This window comes from Trematomus bernacchii, unplaced genomic scaffold (genome assembly GCF_902827165.1).
Source record: "Trematomus bernacchii unplaced genomic scaffold, fTreBer1.1, whole genome shotgun sequence".
Lineage (NCBI taxonomy): Eukaryota > Metazoa > Chordata > Actinopteri > Perciformes > Nototheniidae > Trematomus > Trematomus bernacchii.
In genome coordinates, this window is record NW_022987714.1 from 7,671,341 (window position 1) to 7,691,661 (window position 20,321).

General features: G+C 39.9%; 1 protein-coding gene across 1 annotated transcript in view; it reads right to left on the bottom strand.

The window, feature by feature from the left end:
• Positions 1-20,230, bottom strand: part of furinb (furin (paired basic amino acid cleaving enzyme) b) — a 79,553-nt gene extending 59,323 nt beyond the window's left edge. Inside the window, exons 1-2 of the mRNA XM_034141653.1 lie at positions 19,297-20,230; positions 12,911-13,190 (exon numbers count right to left, since the gene is read on the bottom strand). Of these exons, the coding sequence (XP_033997544.1) occupies positions 12,911-13,087 (177 nt within the window). The 5' untranslated portion in view covers positions 13,088-13,190; positions 19,297-20,230. The remainder of the gene's footprint in view (positions 1-12,910; positions 13,191-19,296) is intronic.
• Between the last annotated feature and the right edge of the window lie 91 nt (positions 20,231-20,321).

Here is a 20,321-nt window from a genome sequence, read left to right on the forward strand (position 1 = left end):
CATGCTATGATAATAGTGATAACAGCTTGTAAATACATCAAAACTGCACCATTATCTGCATCATGTTTAAAGATTAAATATGATATTATACATTATTATTGCGAAAACATTTACTATGCTCTAAATAAGGGGAACAACAACTGCCGAAATATGTTGTTTGTCAGATTAAAGGTTTATAACATTACCATCACTTCTACTGTGCAACATTTGGATAGCCTGCAGCCTCCACTGCAGAAATAATGCAGGATCGATGGAGGACAGAGGTATGATGGAGGGGGGGGGGGGGTTACAAAAGCTACCAGTGTATACAAAAAGTAGACATAAATAATGCAGTCATATTTCCCATTACAGTATTATGTAGACTAGATATGTATAGTGCCCCCTGTTCTATCCACCCTCCTAATGGGGAGACATTTAGGGTAGTGGGTGCATTACTCCTTATTTATGGCCATGTAGTATACATAAATAAACTTGCCTGTCCGGTCTGTTGAATAAAAGCATAAATCAAGGTGTATGGAAATTGTTTTTCTTTTATCAGTTAATGAAAACAGCCATTAAATGATAAAAGTGTGTTTTAGTTTGAGCGAGCTTCTGCCCAGAGGAGAGAAAGTCGGTTGGGAGTCACAAGGGATGAGCATCATGTGCTGAGGACTACATGTGAATACAAGCAGAAGCATTCGAGAAACTATCTCCTTAGAGGCAATTTTCCACAGCTGAAATCTTTGTGTATGTGAGACAAACTCTTTATCAAGACCTAAGAGCCAGAAGGTTGTAAACGCCTTTTGAACGAAAAAGCCCCTGCTATGTTCTGGGTCAACAGCTCCATTCTTTCATGTCAGTTTTATTTCATGGAAAACAATTTGAAGAACCTCTGTATCGTTTAAATTTGAGAGAGAACTGCTCATGCGGTTCGGGACTCTGTCTTCGCCCACAAAGGACTCTAAAGGAGACTGAAAAAGGAGACAAAACTGCAAAACTATTCTGCATTCATCCCCCACTGTGAACAGTATTCTTTCCACATGGCAGACACTCTTTCTTCATTATTCAGACTGAGAATGATCTGACTGCATGAAACTGAATCTACCACACCAAACTCCCCACGTCTGTGTTATTTTCCACTAAAACCTGACAGCCCTCGAAAGTCTGCACACAGATCATTAGCCACTAATTACACAAATGTTCATGTGAATAAATCCATACATTTTAGAGAGTAGCTTTAATCCATTTGTTTATCAAATACAGATAGAAGCTTGATTGGACCATGCAATGTCGGTTTGCTTGTAACTTGTGTTTGAATAATGTAGGATGCGACTGTCTAATGTCAACAGTTATTGATGAAAAACAAATCCCCAACTTTCTGTAAACTCCTTGAAGAAGCTACCTGATCACCGATGGTGCCTAAATCCGGGCGGGACCAGCTGCCTTGTTATTTCAACATCAATCTCTGTCTTGTCTCGGCTAAATCACATCAGCTCCCAATTGACCAAGTGTCACGCTTCAGAGGGGAGCCTGATATCTCCAGCCTCGCAGACCTTTTACTTCCCCATTCTGCTTTCCTCAAAAGGTCATATTTCTACTTTTATAGCAGCTCAAAGGACAATTTGCTCTGCACAACTTTTTTTCTGGCATCATATCGGCTTGTCAGGCTTAGGAATAAAAGGGAAACAAGAGAAGGAAAAAGCTCATGAACCAATGTCATCGGCCTGGCTGTCTATGACAATGAATCCTTGAAGATTCTTGTGGTGCCAGTGCTGGCTGATAAAAGTTTTACTGGAATCTTTCTTTTTCTCATTAATGTGAAATGAATACATTATGTTTTGCTTTCCCATGCAATCCCTGCAGAAGACAGCAGGGAGGTCAGGGAACATTTGTATGCTCCAAGACACATGTAATGCTACATAATTTGTTCGCTTCACTTGCATTAAAGACCCCCCGGAGTCAAATTAAAAGATGACTTTCGATCGCTGCACCAGTCTGTTGTGGAACATCACAGGGTTTTGGATCAGATATAACACGCGTAGTATAAATCCATAATTGAAAAGGACTGACGTGCAAAACTCCCTTGTAAGTAATTGTGAAGTGAGCTGCCTCATTTCGCACTTGAATGCATACAAACTGAGCTGACATCTTGTGTTATCCATTGAGAGGAATGTGTATGTACTCTTGGAGGATTTCCAAAGCAATATGTGCAAAAAATCTTTATAATTGCAAAGCTTCAAGATTCTGCACGATTGGTATAATACATTTAACTACAGTATTTCATCAGAGCTGGTATGGTTTTGATCAATATCTATAGAAATGAAAAGAAAACTCTAATCGTTGTGAGCGCGTTCCACTGAGGACCCCTGCTGAGCTTCAGTCCATAGCTGCCTTTCATCAAAAATGAACTCTGTGTACTGAGCTCTGATTAACACTTCATGGAGTCTTTAAATATTCATGTAAAAATGACTGATTGCTCTTAAAAGAAGAGAATCCCTAGACTGGCATCCAAAACAGGATATGAAATGTAATAAATGAAAATGCTAAAATATCAAATAAAAGATATCATTGTGAGCTATCCTAAGAGGTATGACATTGCATGATCTGAGCACACAGCAGAGCAACTACAAACTATTTAATAACCTGTCTAGTGTCCTCAGTCACAGTCATATTACATATTTTTTGTACACTTGTAGGCTTCAGATTTCCCTGTCTTTTCTTTTTCACGATTTAGTTGAGCAGGGATAAAAAGGAAATGTTCAGAGGTTTTCCCAGCAGAATGAAATAATGGCTGAGTGAGCACTAATCTGATCTTTCACTCCGCACCTCTGGGTAACAATTTCCCTGCTCGCCTCAAATGGTATTGTTTTATTTCTCATTCTTATTTTCATTTATTGAAACCCACATATTACATTTCTAAAATATTATTATTGTATTATCGCAAAGCCAGGATCAGAATACTTGCATGAAAAAGGAAAGCAGAAGAAGAGAAATGTCACTGTCAGAGCAGTGAGTAACTCTTGGCTTGAACAGTCCTGTTGTTTGTTATGCAGTTTGCTCATAGTTTATTCCCAATGTGGAGAGCCCAAGGCTGACCAGAATTCTGTGCAGAGTTTTTTTTTTTTTATCCTGTGGGCAGAATCAGGTATTAGCTCCAGGCTCTACAGTAGAACTGCAAAGAAATACACTTTTTTGATTTATCAATAATAATGCTAACTACAGTAGGTGTGTGTGGGGATTGCTGAATTAACATAAATTGGACTTTATTAATCAAGCTGGCCATTAGCTTTAAGGGGGCTACTTTTTTTTTTGATTAGGTTCAATTATGGGAAATCAAAATTGATTCAGTGATGATCATGCAAAAAGTGTCTTCCATGCTGATTAAACACTTTAGAAAATTAAAATGATTTTCTTTTTTAAATTGCACACACAAAAATAAATGGGTATACGTATAAGTGCCAGGATTGAGCACACATTTTCTCTAACCAGTATTTGTACTGTGACAATAGCAGCAGCAGCAGCAGCAGCCTCAAAAGTAATGTCATTAGCAGCAGAAGCCTTAGCATTTATATGACTGTCAGAGGCAGCAACAGTAGTGACAGTAATAGCAGTTGCAGTGATAGAGCCAGTTGCTGTTTTATAATCCTGGCATAGGAGCGAGTCGTTTCATTTGGATTTGATTATCGCATTTTAAAGTGTTTCATATCGATTGTTGCTAAAGCCGGAGAAATTTGATTATTTCTTTCAGCAGATCGATGCACAGAATTGGCTTCATTTATAATTGATGGATCGATGCGATAAACACACCTCCAGAGTCTTAGAGAGGCAGTGCTCCTCGAAGTGTTTCGCAGTGATATTGTAAATGTCTGTAGACAGTCTGACTTGATGGAGTTCACAAGGCTGAGCCACTGCAGCAAAAACATATCTGACTGCACGTTAGGCCATCTGCGTTTAAACTGTTGGAGTTGATGTTGACTGTTACTCAAACTATTCTGCAACACACACCTGAATGCTGCACAGGCAAACACCCTGACAGTAACATTTGCTCTGAGTAGAAATATGCAACAGCCGAGGATTTATGGGAATTATGTCAGACACAAGACCTGCACACACATACATTACATCAGATCTGCAGCTCTGACAGTCTGCTCACGTACATATAGCTGTCTCCATTGCAAAGGAACCTTTACGAACATTCAGCGAGAACAAAAAACAAGGACTTTCGATTGTCAAATGTATCAAACATCCTACATCGAGTCGAGTAGCTTTTTTCAGAATCTAAAAATGTTCAAAAGGCTGTTCCGGAGAAGTGTTGATTCAACAGGATAATGAGTTTTGAGAACCTACTCTCTAGCTAACCTTTCCTAAATCAACCTCTTCAAATCAACAACACAAACTAACACCTCTTAATGTCCAGGTGAATCACCACTCAGAGAGTCTCAACAAAACACCAGGATTAAAGCATTAAGAAATTATATTTGTTATCAGGCTCCTTAATTGAATTGCATACATTTGCATGATTGTAATTTAGATGAATAATACATATTAAGCTCAGTGAAAGTTCATTTAGGAGATTGCTCTCATTCATTCACACTCAGTCTCTAGCTTCTAATCAACAAGCAGACACTTGTTTAAAGTTAATACTATCAGGTTTTGACACGAACTCCCTGAGCCAATCATATTGTTGCTGTCAAACTGCCTCTTTTCTCTGCCTCTCTCAGTTATCGTTACAGTGCAAAATGTGACCGTCCTTTATCCCATTCACCCAGTTCTCATCACCTCCATTACCCAGGGTCTCTTCCAGTTACTAGAAGCCAACTCTCTTCACCAACAGTGTCTAGACTCCATTGGGGTGGGGGGGGGATTTTCTTGTACATCTTATCGCACCACTACTAAAAAATAAAGACACCACAGACTTTTGAAACTCCTTCGCTCATGACGCAGGTAAAACAATTTGATCACTCAAAAATGTGAGTCTCCTGATTAAAATGCAGTGATGCAATCAAAGACAGAAATAGATATTCTCCAATCCAATCCAAAATAGTTTCAATACCCCAAATATTGAAGAGAACTCTTGGATAAATTGTGAATAATCTTTTTAAAAGGTATCACATTCCTACACTTATATGACTGTATATAATCCAGTGTACAAATCTGATGAAAATAGTATTTGATCAAGTGTTTTTGGCATCAAATGTATGCTTTGGCATGGTATGTTGACACTATGCCATGCATACAACTCAACATACAGAGCATAGCTGAGGAATTGAATTGTGTAGCTGAAGAAGATAACAAGCTCCCGACGCGGTTGCTGTTGCAGTGGAGGCTGAGGCAGAATTATATTGTGCTACAATCTTCCTTGGGAACAAAAGTCAATGCCATACAAAAGGAATGTTCCATTATCCATTTACACAAAGCCATCCTGAATCAATAATGGTCAGATTATGAATGTGAGTAGTCTTAAAAAAGACCTCACTGAAGTAAAAGGGACCTGAATGGAGGCAGACAATGCACATGCTTGGCTGACTCCATATCTCACAGGAACAGAGAGCAGTCTGACAGACTTTATCCTTTGCCACACACTTGATCTATACTGTCTTTTCTTCGAGAAATCAGACAACCTTTATCACAAAACCAAAAACCCCTTTTTCTAACCTTCCTTCTCTCCCAGTCCAAAACCTGCCTGCCAACGTGTTACCAATGTGCTATTAGTAGCAGGCAAGAGATTTCTTAAAGATTCCTTTTCAAAACCTGTTGACTACCTTTTTAGTAATGATTTGTGTAGATTTTCTGGCACAGCAACAATCCGTTTCGAGGGGACATCTTTGGAAACAACTAAAAGGTCTGTGGCTGCAGGCTTCATATAATGAAGTGGTGCATTTCAATGAGAGACAGCTCTGAGACGAGGAGGTACACTTCACTCTAAATACTGAAAGCAGTAGGCGCTAGAGGATGAAGAAAGGGAGGAAGGATAACTTGAGGAGGGGAGAGAGCCCGGAGGAAATCAAGTATAGGGAAAAGAAGAAGAGACTGACTGGAGACCAGAATTGCAAAAAAACAACCTGCAAATATTGGAAATTCTAAGAGGTAAAATGGCAAAAAGCCACAAAGGGAAATGAGAAGAATGCAAAGCAACACTTCCCAGAGGATTTCAAAGGTTTTTGTGGTAGCACGAGGATTATGCTCACATAGAAAAATAATATAGCTGTGTCCAAATAGATTATGCATAATTTGACAAACTTTAGAGAGAAGCATGAGAAAAAACTGCATAAAAGAGCAGCCTTCAGCGATTAGTTTAATTTACATTTCATAATTAAGTACAAATGCCAATAAGAAGAGGATTTTCTTTAAATGCCAAGTGGCCTTAAGAATATTATGTGTGGACATGGATTGCCAATATAAATGGCTCCCCTCCCGAAAGACTCAATCCACTGCAAGTAATATGTTGGCAATTTTCTCCATGGCAACCAAATAATGCCAGGACAGGCTTTAGTGCTGTGCCATTTGGGAAGACATTCACAAAGGATTTACAGTATGGCTGTGAAGCAGTAAACAAGAGCAACGAACACGAAGATAACTAACCATCACAAAAAACAAATACACACATCACACACATACAGGAAGGGAGAGAGAGAGAAAGGGAGAGGGGGGGGGGGGGGGGTGTAGCTATAATACAGAAAGAACAACCAAGAAAGAACTTGAGGTTAAATAAAGCTAATGTGTGAAGCCAGCAGGCATGACACCACATGTTACTGGGTTACTAATTTGCAATTTACAAGCTGTATAATGTCGATAAACTGTGATCCAATTCTTTTTAGGTTAGTAATATTTTATTCATGTTAAAATTGGAATTCAAATTATCAGCCATAAGCTGGTGTTTGTTGACAAACAAATCCACACAATGTATTTGAGTATTTCTGAGATCTGTTACAAAAAACTGAAAAATTTCTATTTACTGGGGAATTAGTCAAATGTTTTTCCTGTATATTTATGAATAACCTGATGTTATATATTTTTTATTTCAATAAATGATGTTTTTGTTATAATTATTAACATTCCTTGACCATATGTATACATATTTTACACATTTTGTGCCATGATCTACAATTTTAACTACACTATGTAAGGACTTATAACCTTTTTTTTTAAGAAATATAAATATCACATTTATTTTTTGTAGTACTGATTTGTCAACAAGGGCACTGCAGCCAAGTTGTTTGAATAAAATAACCATTCAAGTTGCCATTTTCATTTCACACTGTTTCTACAAATTTAGATTCAAATTGAATTTTGAGGTAAGGTAAGGTTTATTTATATAGCACCTTTCAACACAAGGCAATTCAAAGTGCTTTAGCCCTTTGTGAGGTAGCACAAATTACATCCTCGTGAAGCTGTAGTATTGCATTTTATAAGATGGTTGAGTATTGGAGGAAAAAGACTGAAACACGCACCCTAGGGCCCTCATCTGTGTGCGGCTTTGGATCATGTCATGCGGCCTAATGATGTTTGGAAGGAAATGATGCTTTGAGAGTAGAAATTAATTTAGGCAATGTTTAATGATGAGGACACAGTATCTTTCCCACAGAGCTGAAAATGTAAACACACTAAGAGCTGGGCTCCATGATAAACATATCGTAGCTCCAATTAGGCATGCAGTTATCTCTCTGAGTAAGAAAAACATTTATTAACCCATAGGGTAAAATGTAATATATTACAATGTTTTCACAATTTTGTTGATTTGTCAGTTTTGTTGAACCTTGTACTCTTTGGCAACTACATGACAAAGAAGATTTTGAATACAAAAAGGTCGATGGATCCTTGAAGGGGCCCTATCATGCTCATGCTCATTTTCAGGTTCATATATGTAGTTTGCACTCCTCCTGTGAAATGTTTACATGCTTTAATGTTCAGAAAGGTCTTTATTTTTCTCATAATGCCTGTGCTGCAGCAGCTCTTTTCGCCCTCTGTCTGAAACCAGAGCCCAGTCTGCTCTGATTGGTTAGCTGGCCATCTCTGTTGTGAATGGTCAACCGCTCAGGGATGTCCTGCCCCTTAGCCTACCACGTACAATGTGTTGGAGCATTAGCCAATAGAAGCGCAGTTACATAGTGATGTCACTTTGATATGGTAGTTCACCAAGGAGAAAATAAGCTCTCTTTTGAGGTATTGGGATTTTAGCTTTGCAGACCATTTACATGCATAAAAACCCTATACAGTATACCACTCTACAGGAAAGGGAACCCAACAAGCATATAGGGTATATATTATATATTATATGTTAGTTTCAACTGGTTTGAACTTCATGCCTAGTATGTACATTGCATATGAATATGAACACTTGTTTACATTGCACATCAAACTATGTGAGATAAATCACATTCTGCATTATCTAAAAGCAATATCACTTCCCCAAAAATATGTATTGCTGTGACAAAATGCAACAAAACAATAAAATAACAAAAGGACAAAAGAACTAAACAAATCATAATGAAAGAAACCTGGAACATTAGTGGGACAGAGCGAAAAAATAAATCAGAGAAAGAATCTTACGCTTTCTTAGAATATTCTCCCGGCACCATTATAATATATTAGCACCACTAGAGACTGTCTGCTGCAATTCGTTAGTGCCAACGGCAAGACTTCACAGCTTTTATTCAGAGAGGCACTCCTTATTTTCCCTTCAAAGTCCTGGGGGAAATAGAAGACAGCAAATACTGCAGGTGCAGGCAATGCTGCAGAACAGTGTAGTATGGGTTTACGAGTGAAGTTAGAGTGGTGAAGTGTGAGGATATGAACATCGCAGGATGGGTTCACACTAGAGAGAAAAACAACAGAGACTGAGATGAAGAACCAGAGAGGAAGAGAGATACTTTTGATGGTCCTTTTAATAAACTATTACCTTAAAGTGAGGACAAAAACAATAGAAAGCCAAATAAACAAACTGCCAAACACACACCCACCCACCCACACACCCACACACCCACACACACACACACACACACACACACACACACACACACACACACACACACAAGCCAAATGAAAGCTAGATAAAAGTAATGACACTATTTGAAACAATTGGCTTGACAGGGATTGCTTTACCAATTAAACTTAATTATTAAATAATCAAACTCTGCTCACCCACAAAGCAAACTGCCTTTGTGCATTCTGAAAAGCGTCAGTGTTATTTCTTAAGCATTCAAACCTTAACTCAATCGTGAGGTGTTGTAAACAGCAAGATATAGATCAGAAAGAGAGTGAATGAGATGTACTTTGTAGGGCTGCTCGATTATGGCAAAAATCATAATCTCGATTATTTGGGTCAATAATTGATATTTACTTTGAAAACATCCATTTATTGGAGAAAAAAAATGTGAACAGTATGTTTTTAACAGTTGATTACCCTGAACTTTAAGTATAATTCAACTGAAAAACCAAAAAATAATTGTAAAAAAAAAAAAAAATAATAAAAAGATAATCGTTTTATTTCGATTACGTTGTTTTCGTAATCGTTGCGAGCCATAATCGTAATTGCGATTCAAATATGATTAATTGAGCAGCCCTAGTACTTTGTGCATTTATTTTTGTTACATTTCATGCCAATACACCTCATTTGGATTGAATCAACAAAGAGAGAGGGTGAGAGAGAGAGAAAATTGGCTGGTAGGCTTGTGCATCACACAGTTGGCAGGGTAGCATGTGCAGAGAAATGCACAATGGCCTTGGAGCACATTACATTCTCTCTAGCACAGAAGCGGTATGTGTTTGTTTGGGGCTGTGGTGGAATGATATTACAAAAGCGTGGCATAAAAAAGGGAGAAATTGCAGCAGGAATATTGCATTTTGAAGGCATGTCATATTATAATCAGCTGACTTAAGGTGACTGTAATCAAAAATGTGCTCATCCACTGGCAATGACCCGTTACCTCTGCAACAAAAGGGCGAGAGGAGTGTTTTCTTGCAGCTTTTTAACAGGCCCACGTCCATTCGAACAGACGGTGGGAGTTGGATAACCTATTTATTGTCCAGATTACACTAACGACACATTTATGAGTATGTTAGCTATAAATAGAGACACAGGGACCCAGATGGAGAGTTGTAGATAGAGAAAAATAGAAAGACATAGAGAAACACAGCGAGAGACTCTGGCCTTGTGCGTCTCCTCCACAGAGCGGGGTGATTCAGTCTGTCAACGCCCACAGAGCCTGCCCATCCTCATAAAAACAATGATACTGACTCGGCTAACCGACAACCAAACTTGACATTAAGATCTAAAAATTGGTCTGGAACTCCCACGCAGACACAAAGACAAAAGTGGAAGGAAAAAAAACACCCAACAAACTATTGAACAGATTACAGAGACATACATAAAACAAGCCTCTGTGATAAATTGTAAAAAGGCCGATTCACACTGGGAAGTCTTGTTGACATTTACACTCAAACCCTGGAGTTGAGCGCACACTTTCTTGTCTTCACGCCCACTCAAATGTAATTAAGATGAAGCATAATGAGAGAATTTGCAAATATGTTAAGACGCACCAACACAATAAGGCATCTCTGAGTGCATCTAACAAATATCAGTTGCGTGATGATCCCGTAATCACATTAGTGATAGAAATCCCATTATGTCCTGATTATACATCGGCCTGCTTTCTCTCTTCAAGCACTCTGTAAAACAACCACCATTGACTATGCAAAAATGACTAAGCCATTTCCCCTATAGGCTCCCAGCTTGCTTAACCCGTCCCCTCACATAACCCACAGTACTGTCACATAGCCTGTAGATCCTCTCTCACCCACTCAGTGACTACATGCTAAAATCAATCTGTGAAACAATGACTGAAGATGTACTCCAACAAAATCTAATTTGAGACAGTGGATAAAACCAAATTTCACCCTTTCTGTCATTCTGCACTCATGCTTTTCAGTTCTAATAACACACTCTCTTAGCTTCTCCCTTCATCTTATTTTTTTGAGAAACCTCTCGCAGACACACTCACAGCCATCCTGTTGTGACCATGTCTCACTTTTACTCTTCTTATTTTCCCAATGCGAAGTAGTTAATTATCTCAATTATTTATACCCCCTTTCCTACTTCTACTTTTGCCTATTATCCATCTTCGCACTCTCCATACAGACGCCTATATCCACTGTTGAAATCTCTGCCTCTCACATCAAAACTACAAAGTGGAGCTCCAGCATTTCTTCAGGAAATAAACAACACATCTGTGAAGGAGGCTGTGGGCTGTGGTGTCATGCACCCAGAGCCACGGAAAGGTTGGCTGGGGTGAGGTGCGGAGGTTTTTTAAAAGACCCACTTTGGGGCTACACTTCTGTTCCAGGACCTGAGCGGCTTAATGTCAGGCGCACAGAAATGATAAGCTGCCATATGGCATCAGAAATTCAGTGACAGCCGTCTAAGAAGACTCGTTCCTGTGACTGCTTCTAGTTCTACTCATTTGACTCCATCATGAATTCAAAAGAAGGGAAAAACAAAACTATAAATCTCCACATCATTTTGGGTTTTAACAGCCAGAATAGAGGCTGGAGACGTCTTTGTGGCTTGGTTGAAAAGAGGGCGGGAGAGATAAACAGGAGAGAAGAAGCCATAAAAGTGTTTTAAGGGAAAGTGATCACATAAGGGGAATAGGGTAGAAAGAAGAATTGCCTGATTCAGAGGAAGAAAGGATTTTTTTCATTGCTCCACAGCCTTGTGTGTCCCTGGGTGATTGTCTAGATAGAATATGTATGTGTGCTCTGTGAAGAGAATATTTAACATTTCATTTAACCCAATTCTGAGATGGATTCTAAATCTAGAAGTCACAGAAGCAATTAGGAGTAGAAGTCAATTTCGGGGCCATTACACTCTAATGTAGACTTTCTCTCACTGCGCAGTAGAATGCACTTTTTACCAAGATGTCAGAACAACTACAACTACACAGATAAATACTGAATGAACCCCAGATCAAAGCAGTACATCATTCCTTCAGACAGGCTCAATGTTAAGTCACATGGATATCATTTAATATGATGTGGTGGATGAGAAAGAGCACTTAGTGACACACATCTCCTTTTGTCCAGCTTTCCTATAAACCCATGTGACAACTGTAAAAACATCTGGCTTTGCACTCTAGACAAAGCTCTATCTGCGACATAATAAAGAAAGCAAAGATAAGCCCAAATTAATTTTGCAAACCTCTCCTTAAGAAAATCCTCTTTACTTGAGGTGGGGAACAGTGGGTATGCAGAAACACCTACTAAGAAGTAATCCAGAAGGCTGTTCAGTGGCGTGTGCAGCTATCAGGCAGCTCCACAAAGACGCATGCAAATGAATTCAAGTCTCAAGTGGAGCAACAGGGGACCACATAGCGGCTCACTGTCAACCGCTGAGCACACATATGGAAAAGCTGAGCCCTCAGCACATTTTGGGACTTAACATGCTACTGAAAGAACGATAAGTCACTAACACTTTGACTCTTTCCCCCCCACTTTTCACCTGTCTGTAAACTGTCATGACACAAGAGCTCATATAATTAAAATCACTTGGCATTACCAAAAACAGGAGCTTAAGTGTCGGCACTAAAACTAAACTACCTGCATCACAATTAAATATAACAACCTTCTTCAAGACCCCGCAAACAGCCTTGTTATTGCCGTCTATTCTTAAGACTCCACAACAGTCTGCAAGTGAGTTTGGAAGTCGTGCTTGCCCCACTTAAGATACAAGAACAGCACTTTTGCAATCCGGTGCAAAAACAGGATTGCCTGCAGGGGTCACGTCTGGCTGTCTGATGCATGGCTTTGATGTGCAACAGTTTTGTTTTTTTCAACATTGATGTTTCCCTACAACCCCTCGTTGTGTGTGGAAACAGACTCAGATATAGACGGTTCATGAGACACCACCCCAGTACATGTTATAAGAGGGACTTACGTTGCCGTGGTTGATGAATCCGTGTTCCCTGGCGATGCGGTCCGCCTCCTCTGCCCCCCCATTGATCTGCACGGCCCAGGTGTTGGTGTAGACCTCTGCAGCATCAATCCACTTCAGTTTCGCTGTCAGGAGGACAAGGGCTGTCCACAAGTGCAGCAGGGCCACCCTGGCATCCATGAAAAGGAGAAGACTTCACAGGGCAGTCTATCCGTCCGTCTGTCACTGCTTCCCAGGCAGAGTGGGGCTGCTCCACCGTACAGCAGGAAAGTGGAACAGAGTCCTAGAGATGAGAGGAAAGAGGCAGATATAAACACAGACTGGCTTTCTCAACTAGGTCCCCTCTTGGTTACCTATACTGCAGATACCATTCAGAAAATAAAGCAAAGAAACTGCAGCAGAAATAAGCAGCACACCCACAGAGATTACCATGCATCATACTTAGCTCACTGTCCACTTTTAAACTCAGAGGAAAAAAATGTGCAAAGCATAAAATATTAGGTTGAAACAGACGTGGGGTTCTGCCAAACACAGAATTATTTTACAATCCTCCCTCATCCATTTTAGACCTGAAATGGTAATGTATGATAATGATATACAGTAGGCTTGTCGCTGCAATACAGGACGAGCTCCAAGCAAACCGGTACACAGCGAGTTGTGGCAACTAGACAGGCCAAAGTGTCTGAGGGGGAGGACATTTACATTTTCGCTCAAACGCTGCTATTAGTTTTAGGATATTCCAAAGTTTTAATTCAACCAACCAATTATTATGTATGAGAGGCTACTGTACATATTTTAATAGGAATGTAAAATACCAAGCATGATAAAAAGGACCGTAATTTGAGCACAAGTACAAAAGAGAAAAAGGTTTTTATGCTTGGGCATTCAGCAGGCCTTTGATTTGCGGCTCTTTGAGTCGTAGGAAAGGAGCTCGTAAGTCACACATAAAGAGGGAAGATTTGTGGTAGGTTAACTGGCTCTGAGTGAGAAGAAAGATAATAAGATGTGGGAATCTGCTAAGTGTATCAGTCCATCCTAAGAAAGATGAAGAGGAAGGAGGTGATGCAGGTTTTAAATGCCCGTCCGTTCCAACTGTTGATCCTGACAACGTAGCATTAAAGTGCCATTCAGTGAGTCCATCCCTTCTACACCAATGTCAAAAGACACAGGAGCTCATTTAAGTGTTCAATCTAAGCCCTTTGAATTGAACACATTTAAATCATACTTTATGCTGGATTTTATTGCAGGTCATAAAATTCAAAGACATTGAATTTCCAATATAAACCTTCTTAGCAGTTTCAGAGGGGAGTGTGATGTGGGGGGGTAGGAGATGAGCACATGGACTGGGTGTTCTTCTCGTCGTGATGGCAGGATGTTCTATCCAGTATTATTCATTTTAAAGATGGCAGTAATATCCGAATATGTCAGCTGATGATAAAAATGGACTGAGCACATTCCTGCTGCCTTAAAAACAATCCCTTTATTTTGAGCACTCAATGGGATTTTAGTTGCCATGACTTTACATCATACTGTCAGTTGTGCTCACGAGATATCTCCTGAACAAGCAGGCAGATTTTAAGGATCTTTGCTCAGCAGTTTTAGGCTCCCAGGGAGATAAACCCCTTTTCATCCTAATGACCATGTGGTCTCTCCTCCATGGCCACTCTCAGGACAAATTAACATTGTTATCCCCACTCCCTTATGGCTCTTGTTAATGTATCCGTGTTGTGATTATTCTGTCAAACAGTTTCAAATTGTGGAGTGTGGTGAACTGTTCAGGCTTTAGGGGGGATGCTAGGAGACTTAAGACTTTAAGACTTGTTATTGCATTTTTGAAAAACAATAGGAGTTTATTTTTTCTGCACGTCAATGCAAACCTGCAGCAGAGCAGACTGTTCCACTGAGTGTGTTTAGACTCAACTAAAAAAACAACTATTTACTTTAACAGTGCACTCCAATTAAGTGGTGATTATTGTGGCAGTAGGTGGCAGTTCATCTCCTCGCCGAGACACCACGATACTGGAGTAAAGATGGCACGTAACAACTGTGGATAGCAGACAATAAACAGCACAGACATGGAGGGAACAGCTCAGAGATATAATGCCTGTCACTGTCCATGTTTATCTTATCATGAAGCTAGTCCACAGAGATAGAATAGGTTTAAAAACAGTTAGATCCTTTAAGAAACAGGGGTGAAACGTATCACAATTGCTTAACCTTTTTATTTATTTTTAAACTACTTTTGGTGAGTGCATCCATATTGATTTTCCAGAGTGAAAAGGGTTCTTGTCAAATAACTGAATATTTCTTGTGGATGTGGAAAATGAAATCCACTAACTTTAATTTAAAAATGGCTTATAGCTTGGCAGCTAGCAATTTAAAATGTCCCAGGTAATTGGTTTGCAGGTGAGCTGTTGTATTTGCCTTAGAATCTCCCCCTAAAAAACATTGTAGGAAACTTTATTACCAATATTCATGTACGGTTAGGTAAAATAATACCAATATTATATCAATATTTGGATAGTAAAATTGATATTGACTTAGATTACGGACTGTTCCTTCACTGTTCCTATTATTCGCCTTAACACATTCAGTCAATAAACTTACATTATTGATGATTCATTATCAAAATCCTAAATTGTGTAAATGTTTTGTGAAAGCACTAATAGTTGACCCATGGTCACAATATTGACATTCAGCTATTTGTAAGTAAATATTGAGATATGTGATTTTCTTCATATCTCCCAGACCTACACACAGGATGCCCTTACCCTTTATTCACTGAAACAATTACACCCTGCTTATGAATACCATAATTTTTCAAAAAGCAGATGCTCCCTAAATATGTCCTTTTGCTTCACAGAGGCTTTTAAGAGTAGGTGAGTTTGGGGAGCAGCAGGAGAAGTGTTGGAAACATGACCAGGGGCTGTCACTCTTCCCATGGTGCAATTCTTCTGAGCTCATTAGATGCCATGCTGGAGTCACAAAAACCGGAGCAGGGGGTCTGCTGTCACCGAGAGGGCTTAAAAGAGGGAGGAATAGATGGAGGGAGAGGAGGAGGAAGAAGGGGATATCCCTCCCACACACGGCATTGCGGAAAATAACGAGCACATAATAACACAACGCCCAAAACACCTTCTCTCAAAAGACAGCCTGGAGAGGAGTCAACAAGAGGCTGCTTACAATATACATCAAAGGCCTAAAATGAGACGAAACCTCACCCTTCAAACCACTGGAGAACCTCAGACTTTAGGATCCAGACTACAATGAAAATAGAATATCAGTTGCATAACTTCTTTGGAGATGAGTACCACACTTGAGTAAGTGAGCCAGTGGAAATGCAGGAGTGTATAAGTGACCTGTGGTATGCTCATATAACACGGAACATTTGAATTATTTAAGCTATTCGCTGAACTCCAAATACACTTCGATAAGGATGGTGAGACATTTGATCAAAAATATTCCTGAGTTTCAAATGAAGAAAACCGAACAACATCAGCAACAACAGGTGCCGTACTGTAGTTCCTTTCAAAACACTGTGCTTGGATGTTCTTTTGAGAATAATTCATTACAGGCATCCTCTTCGCCTCTGCATCTGAGGCACACTTGAGGAGCGCACTACACCGCCAACAGCCCTCGTGAAGCTGCTCAGTGACCAACAGAACGCCACTGTGATGAGGAAACTCACAACAGTCATTCCTGTCCTGTGAAGCCCCCTCACTACTCAACGGCACCATGATGAAAGCAAGATACGAATCAGAAATGCATCAAGTCTGTGCATTCATTATTGTCTTCTTGATATCGTCATTTGAGCCTGTGGGCAACAGAATATCCAGCAGTGTAGAGCGCTGCTTGATATTAATCTACAGACTTGCAGCTTTGAGGAACACTGGCCTTTCAGATCTGCTGCTGTGAGCCAGACGGTTGAAAAAGGATTGCATGAAAATAAATTTAACAAGATCTGGGGGGAATTTTGGTGTAAAGTGGTATAATTATGATGACATTAATACTAGATTAGTATTTTGCCAATTTTGTTATCAATATGTTGACCTTTGCTGATGTTTAATAGCTGTACGATACAATACTGCATTGTGACCTACAGCTACAGCCCCACACACACGCACACTCACACACACATCAGCAGGAGGTTTATTACTGTTCTATAGTTATCACAGATTAAAATTGACTCGCAGTTGTGGCATATTTGGAATTTATGTTTGCCAGCAATGTAAAAATAATGTCATAATTACATTTCAAGTGTACTGTTCATCAACTTTATTGTATATTTACTGTTACTGCCTTCTTAGATAATAAAGCTTATTGCTCAACCATTACATTTCTGCCCTCATGAAACATTTTTGTCACAATGTTTTTTTTAAATACATTTGAGGGATCCTTGCCAAATAAATTGTTCATTAGCCAGCTCCTTTAACATTCTCCAACATCCATCTTGGTATTAACTTAGAAGTGTTGGTCAGTTGTAGCTGAATAAAGTGATGAATGTATATGACTTAGACTTGGCTTTATTTCCACTGCTGATTAAAATACCAATGGTTAAACGGTTAATGTCACCAATTCATCCATATTATTAGATTTTATCATAGCTCACATCTAGATCTACCTCTTATAAAGTGCTGGTAGTGCAGAGAGAGAGAGGGAAAAAAAATGGGTCTTGCGCTGGGGAAAATTTCCAATTAGATTTTCTTACCCATCTGGAAAATGTGTATGACCAGGGAATACACTTGACCCCTAGCTGCACCAGAAAAACTGCCTCGTGTACAGCAGCAGAAGCCTAGAGTTACATGAACATGTACAATCTTGAAAATGTGTTGTGTAAAACATAAAGCATGCAATCTAGTAAATGCTTCCACATTAGTATCACTCAATAGAGACGCAATAAACATAATGTGACGGCATAACACATCTACTCAATTTATAAAAGGGGTGAACAGACGATTTCCATTTGTAATGACAAGCACACAAAGCTGTGACAGACCATATGCAGCCCTCCAGCTTTGTTTCAAGCTGCCCACCAGCCAGATCTACACCCACCATGTACTCTGGGATGCCCTCTCACATAAAACCAAGGCACAGGAGAGAACTGCACCATTTGTGAAGTACCACTGACAGCCAGGCATCCTCTGCTGAGAGGGAACATTGCTCAAAGTTTAAGAGTGTGATTGGAATACCAGAAGCATTGCATGTTGTGCTCTGTCAGGACAGCAGTACACAGCTGGAAGTGAGCTGTATGGCGATCATCTGAGAACACTTTGAAGTGAGCGACAACACCGTGACAGAGTACCACCACTAAAGCATGATCCATCTTCGCTGCTTACAGGCTACGGAGATGGAAGACCCTGATAAAATGTTGTCTAGGGCAGCAGCAGCAATGTGTCCAGGAGAAAGAATAAATTCTGTAAGTGATGTGAAGTCCCACAGAGAGATCCAACTCAATTTTTAACAGGCAATCTTTGTTCCGTGTGTCAAACGTCCTCTCGTTTACAACACTTTGGCATAGGTTATAGATGAGCTATATTGTTGAAAACTTGGTATTCATAACTCTTTTTCCTCCACTGAATTCCTGTTGTATGCTTCTTGTAAAAATCTGTGCTTGTAAGAGCTCAATACTGAGGGATTACCTGTATTGTTGAAGTCAATGCCGGTGGAGGATCAACAGAGCTGGAGAGTTGGTGTCTGAGTGTTTATCTGAATTACTAAGTCCAGCTTCCTCTAGCAACAAAAATATGATGCATGACAAACTCTTCTAATACCTTGATTCTCCTAACTTGCCTGGGCCATCTGTATGCCTGACAGAGACAGACAAAAAGATTAGTTTAATAGGGTAGCCTAATCTTTGATGCGGTGAGGTGGTGTAATCCAATTGAGAATGAAGCTTGGAGCTGTGCAGTTTGCTTCAATTGCTGGTGACCTTGACTTCTCCCTTGTAGATCCAGTACAACGTGCACTTTCAATTAACAACAAAAACAAATTAACAAGGATAACCAGGGGGCCAGTAGAAGATAGGATGCATTAGATCACTTTGTGTTTAGTTTTTCAGCGTGCTGATTCAAACTGAGCACACTTTGCTTTTCTTAAAATAGGCACAAATATCTAATGCCAGTGTGCAGGGGAATTGTGCATAGTCCAAACATATCTGCCTTGCCTGAGAAGCAGAACTAAGTGGAAGGTATTACAGCATTTTGTTGCACTTGATGGGTGATTAAGCCTATTAAGGTTCTAGGGTGAATAAGTAACAGAGACAAGGCAAACGAGAGAGTGTGTGCACAAGAGAGACAGAAAATAAAGCAGATGATGAATTTAAATTCACATTCAAGACAGGAAAATACTCACTAAATACAAGAGTTACAACACACATGCCGTAATCTTACCAGCAATAAACTTCGGAGATGAAGCGGACCGAAGCTGCTCAAATCATGTCTCCTTCAACAAAAGAGGTCCACCTTTACTGGATAAAGAAAGCCTGTAACCCTCACTGGGGAAGGGTCTACCTGACTGGGAAGACTGAGCAGAGCTATCGGCAGCGCTGGCAGAGACTTTATGCTAAAATAGCCTTCATGCTCTCCGCAAATACTCCCATTGTTCCCACCCACTCTGCCACAGTTCCCCTCCCTGCTTTGAACACATGTAACTCGTGGCTTTAAAAAAAACCTAAGATGCCAATGAGGAGCCAGACGTCATGTCTCCTCATTATCTTCTCCTTCTTCCTCCGGGCGGAGACTCCTCTTCTCCCGAGGCTTCACTTTCAACTTTACATCCAACCTGAGGCTGCACTTCCTCTACTTGGTCCAGGCGATAGATAATATTGCAAGCCGAACACACCCATCTTCCTCCAAAAGTGCTGAAATCAACTCTCCAGTCTCGCCTCCTATCCGCCAACAACTTGCCGATATTTTGACAGTTAACTTCAGCGGTCGCACCCAGTTATTTTCTTTAAAGGGTACTTTTAAATGGCTCGGTCTGCTGGCTAGAGTTTCGTTATGTTGGCATTACTTCACACACGAAAAAGTAAATACACGAATCGATACAAAATTGAGAATAAGGGGCTACATGCCAATACTATAACGGTTCACTACTGGATGAAGATGACAACAAACTGCCACAAACCAAGATTCTCCAGGAAATACGTCACGTTTTGAGCCGACTGGACTGAGGTGTGTTTGATTTGCATCACCGTGGTCGTTCAAACGGGCGGCTTCTGTTTCTTTAGGGCAATAAACAGCAATTAACTGACCCAAGGATACGTTAATCCGATTTGTTATTAGATATTATCGGTTCATCTTCTTAAGCAGCTGGAATAAAATTAATTTGCCGTATAATATTTTCATGAAATCCCGAACATTAGAGTAGGCCTACAAATGATTTATTTAAACAAGTGACTTATATTTCACGATAT